Source organism: Thamnophis elegans, chromosome 8 (genome assembly GCF_009769535.1).
Source record: "Thamnophis elegans isolate rThaEle1 chromosome 8, rThaEle1.pri, whole genome shotgun sequence".
Classification (NCBI taxonomy): Eukaryota; Metazoa; Chordata; class Lepidosauria; order Squamata; family Colubridae; genus Thamnophis; species Thamnophis elegans.
The window spans coordinates 3720579-3725433 of NC_045548.1; the positions used below are offsets into that span (position 1 = coordinate 3720579).

Sequence of the window (4855 nt, forward strand, 5' to 3'; positions counted from 1 at the left end):
TGGGGGTGGTGCTGGCTCTGCGGCTGGGGCTCGGCTGCTCCGCTGGGGTCCAAGCCCAGCGCTCGGGCCCCCCCCGCGCGGGCTGCCCCCTCCTCCTCCTCCTCCTCCTCCTCCTCCGCTGGAGAGGCTGCTGGTGCTGGAGCTCCCGGGGCTTTCGATCTTGGGCACCGGCGCTCCTCCCAGCGGGGACAAGGCTTGCGGGGGGGACGCCGAGCCGTTCTCCGTCTTGATGTCCTGGAGCCGGACGGGGGGAGGCGGCTGCTGCTGCTGCTGCTGCTGCGGTTGCTGGCCTCCCTCTGGCGGCTGGTGCCTCGGCGGCTCCTTCAGCTGGAGCCGCTCCTTCTCCTCCTTGTCCTTGACGGCGTCTTTCTTCTTGAAGCGGCGGCGGCGGCGGAGGAAAGAGCCGTTCTCGAACATGTTGTAGGAATCCGGGTCGAGCGTCCAGTAGCTGCCCTTGCCCGGCTTCTTGTCGTCGCGGGGCACCTTGACGAAGCACTCGTTGAGCGAGAGGTTGTGCCGGATGGAGTTCTGCCAGCCCTGCTTGTTGTCCCGGTAGAAGGGGAAGCGCTCCATGATGAACTGGTAGATGCCGTTGAGCGTGATCTTCTTCTCGGGCGCGTTCTGGATGGCCATGGTGATCAGCGCGATGTAGCTGTAGGGCGGCTTGACCAGGTCCTTGGGCTGCGGCTGCGGTGGGTACGGGCCGTAGGGCCGGCCGATGCCTCCGGGGCCCCCGCCGCCTCCGCCGCCGCCGCCCGGGTACTGCTCATGAGCGGCCGGGTGAGTTGAGTACATGCTCATGGGGGCCGGCATGGCCGCGTAGCCTCCTCCGGCAGCCGCCCGGTAGTAGCTCTGCTCGCCCCCGAGGTAAGGGACCACTCCCAGCGAGTTGGGGCTGGACACCGAATAGCGAGCCTGCATGGCCTCCCTTCCAGCAGCCCAGCCGGACCAAGCAGCAGCCGCAGCAGCCGCAGACGGGCCGCCTCCTCCTCCGCCGCCGCCTCCGCCGCCTTCTTCTCCTCCTCCTCCCCCGCCGCCGCCGCCTCCTCTGCTTTCCCCCCTCCACCCCTCCGCAAATCCGGAGCCAAAAAAGTATAAACCAGGAGAGGCGACCAGGATTTTCCTTTTTTCCAAAAAGAAGAAGAAGAGGAAAAAAAGAGGAGGAGGGGGGACGAGGAACCGACCCCCCCTTTTCTGGATCCTATCCGGTTTCTCTCTCCTTCCTCGGCTCAAGTGTGCGCAAAGGAAAAGGCTCGCGAAAAAGTAATCAGTAAATAAAACAGCCAGCGAGAGAAGGGAGGAGGGGTGAGAGGGGGGGCTCGGTCTCCTTCCCTCCCCCCTCCTCCTCCTGGGTCCTTCTTCTTCTTCTCTCTCCTTAAGCCGAGGCGCCGACACTCCACGGAAGCGGCCGCCGCCGAGAAGACAACTTAGTTACTTCCATCGGGCGCAAAAAGAGAAAGGCGCGCACTCACGGGCTCGCTCCGTTTCTTCCCCGGATCTCGCCAACAGGTTGACCAACGCTGCGTCCAGCCAGGCGAAGTAAACAGCGAGTAAGAGAGAGAGAGAGGGAGGAAAAAATGTGGAGGGAGAGGCCGCGGTCCGGATATTTCTCCCCTTCTCTCCCCCCTCCTTCTTCTCCTCCTCCTCCTTTCAGCTCGGGACGAAAGATCCACCTTCTCTCCAACGCCTGGAGGGCTCTCCACGGTCTCCGTCTCGGCTTCCCTCGCCTCCGCTCAGCCGCGAGCTCCTCGGGAAGGCGGCGGGGAAAAAACTTCTGAACTTTTGAGCATCCGTCCGGAGAGGCAGAGACTTTTTTACGCACTCGCTGGAGTTTTCCTCCCCCCCCTCTCTCCCCCTTTTCTTTCCAGGCCATGAAGCTCCGCCCTACCGGACTGCGCAGCCAATGAAAAGGCGGAGGCGAGTTCTCAATGGGCGTCGGAGAGAAACTTTGCTTCTAGTCCTCCAGAAGTTGCTGCCACCGCCGCTCGGAGAATTACAGTGCTGAGACCGGCCACACACACACACACACCTCATCTATACCCCCCCCTCCCGTCCATATACGGCTTCTCTAAGCCTCCTTCCTCGCGCAGGACGTTAGGTGGATCGGATGGCAGGATCTCCTCGTCCGGAATGAAAACACGCACACGCCCCAGTCAGTCAACCAGAGGCCAACGTCGCTTTAACCACAGTCATATCTTTTGTTAATGCCACCAGGTCTTTTGGAAGGCTTTGGAGAAGATTAACCGAGCTTGCGGATAGGCTCGATGGGCAGATTTCATTGGTTGGTAGCAGATGATACAGGAAAAAAGAAAATATGCAGCTCTGTGTATTGAAAGTTAAGAGAAATCGCAAAAAAAAACCCGTTTTGAGAGTGTTTAATAATCTCGAATTGACCCGGTTGCAAAACGATCCTGTAGCAGGTTTTCAGAGCTTTTCATCAGAATGCATCTACTTTTATTTTTTTCCTCTCCCCCATTGCAAGAAAAGGTTTGGCAAAATGGGTGGGGTGGGTGTGTGGGGGGTTTCTGATCCATCGTTTGGACATTTTAAATAGCAATAGAAATGGCAACTTCAAGGGGAAGCTAACAAACGGGAGCCTAAACTCTCCGCGAGTGTCCAGACAACAAGCTGGCGGTTTTTTTCTAATGAATCTTGCAAAAGAAACGCAGGGCTTTTGAGAAGGCAGCGCCTCGAATTGTCTCCAGCGACGTCTAAAATGGTTTTGTTTGCAAATGTGGATGTGTCTGTATCGGCAATCTGGAGGCGAGTTCTTCCCTCATTGGGGTTTGTGCAAATCAGAAGACTCTTACTCGCCTGGCATGGCTGGCATTCCTCCGGTACTCTGATCCCCCTCCCTTTTAAGCTGGCCGGCTCTGCTCTTCTCCTTGCCTGAATGGCAGCGACTTAAAGCCACCCGGTTGTCCCCACACCTTCCTCTCAAGCGCATGCCTTCCTTGGCGAGGCCTTGAGCTGTGCGAACGGTTCTCTCTGACTCTCCGATCTCCTCCATCGGGCCCTGGCGACCGCCTATATGCGCGCTTCCTTCTTCTCTAGCCGTCCAGAGTTTTTCTTGGATCGTCTCAGGGGCAAAAGGCCCTCCAGTTGTCTCAGAAGGCTGGATCAAGGTGAGAAGGAGAGAAGACCCCCTACGCCGTGTTCCCAGCTCCCCATAACCTCCCCCTTTCCTCGCTCCAGCCAGCTGTTTGACCAAACTTCCAGGGAAAGATTCCTTTCTTTCTCTTAACACACGACTAGCTTTTGACAAGTATTTAGAGAGGCAAGGTGGCAGGATTTAGGAGGATCTGTGCGTACACCCACCCTGCCTTCTTAGTTCAGCTGACTGCTAGTTCTGCAGCTCGGCGGTTCAAATCTCACCGGCTCAGGGTTGACTCAGCCTTCCATCCTTCCGAGGTGGGTAAAATGAGGAGCCGGATGTGGGGGCAATATGCCAACTCTGTAAACCGCTTAGAGAGGGCTGAAAGCCCTATGAAGCGGTATATAAGTCTAACTGCTATTGCTATTTTATAAGTGATAAGGTATTAAGCCTCTGTGTCAACGTGGAGGGGAGGAGGAGAATTTAACGGGTGTGGGGTCATTCCCACTGCCCGAACACATTGACTACTAATTAAATAAACCCTGAGTTGGCCGATGCTTTTCACAAGAACCCTCTAGCCGGTCTCCTGTGAGGAGAACACAAGAAGATGGCTGCTGATTTGGGGGTTGAAGGGAGATGGAGAAATCTGGTAGACTCCCAATTGGGATTGATTGCCTGGCTCCGAAAGGACTCGATTCCAGAACGGTTTAAACGATGCGTCAAGGAAAATATCACCCTCACGCTTGAAATATATCGCTCTAGAGCAGCCTAGCAAAGAAAGTTACAAGGTTGGGGGGGGGGATTGTTTAGAATTTTTTTTTAATTTTTAAATAAGATTTTATTGGTAAAACGAAAATACAACATCCATAACTTGTAAAAAAACAATACAACTACATTTCGAGATATTCCCATACTATCAAATCATTATAAACATCAAAGGTTAGGTATCTTATTCCTTCCCTCCCTCTTCTCTTCCCTCATTCTTCTTCCATACCCTTTTCTTCCCTCCCCCCTTACTTCCTTCTCCCTGCCTTCCCTCCTTTCTTTTCTCCTTTCCTCCTTTCCTTCCCCCTCCTTTCCCTCCCTCGATCCCCCTCCTTCTCACATACCTTCCCTCCTTCCCTTCCTCTTTCCCTCCTCCTTTCTTTTCTCTTAATCTCCCTCCTTTCCTCCCTCCTTCCTTCCTTCCTTTCAACTCTCCTTCTCTCTTTCTTTCCCTCCCTCTTTCCCTCTTACTACCCTCTCCTCTTCCCTCCCTCCTTCCTCCCCCAGTTTCTTCTCTTTCTTCTCTCCTTCTTTCTTCCCACCTTCTTTCCCTTCTCTTCTTTCCTTCCTCCTTTATCCTTCCCCCCTTCTTCTACCTTTCCTGTTCCTCCTTCTCCTCTCCATCCTGACTTCCCTACTGTCCTCCTCCCCTCCCCTCAACTGTGTTTAGAATTACACTGAGACATTAATCAGTTTGTTATGTAGTTTTTTTTCCCAACTGCCCCTTTCAGAAGAATCCCGAGAAACGCCTTTGATAGACTTGAGGAAGCCCTGTAGAAAGGAAGATTAATGCGGGTGGACTTAAAGATCCATTTGAGGACACAGCCTGGCCAACGTGGAGAACCCTAAGGTTTCTTCCAGATGTCCTTCTATTGATCTTCTCAGATCTGGATTGTCCAGAAGGTGCTCTGTGCTTGGAGGGGGGGGGGCGTGTTTTGCACAAGGTCTTTCTGAAAGGGTGACAAAAGTTGCCCAAGGAGACACTTCGAAGCGTCC

General features: G+C 54.5%; 1 protein-coding gene across 1 annotated transcript; it reads right to left on the bottom strand.

The window, feature by feature from the left end:
- FOXC1 (forkhead box C1) lies at positions 1-996 on the bottom strand (the record flags this gene model as incomplete). Its single annotated transcript, XM_032222848.1, has 1 exon — positions 1-996. A coding segment is annotated over exon 1 (921 nt), but the record flags the coding sequence as incomplete, so codon positions are not given.
- Between the last annotated feature and the right edge of the window lie 3859 nt (positions 997-4855).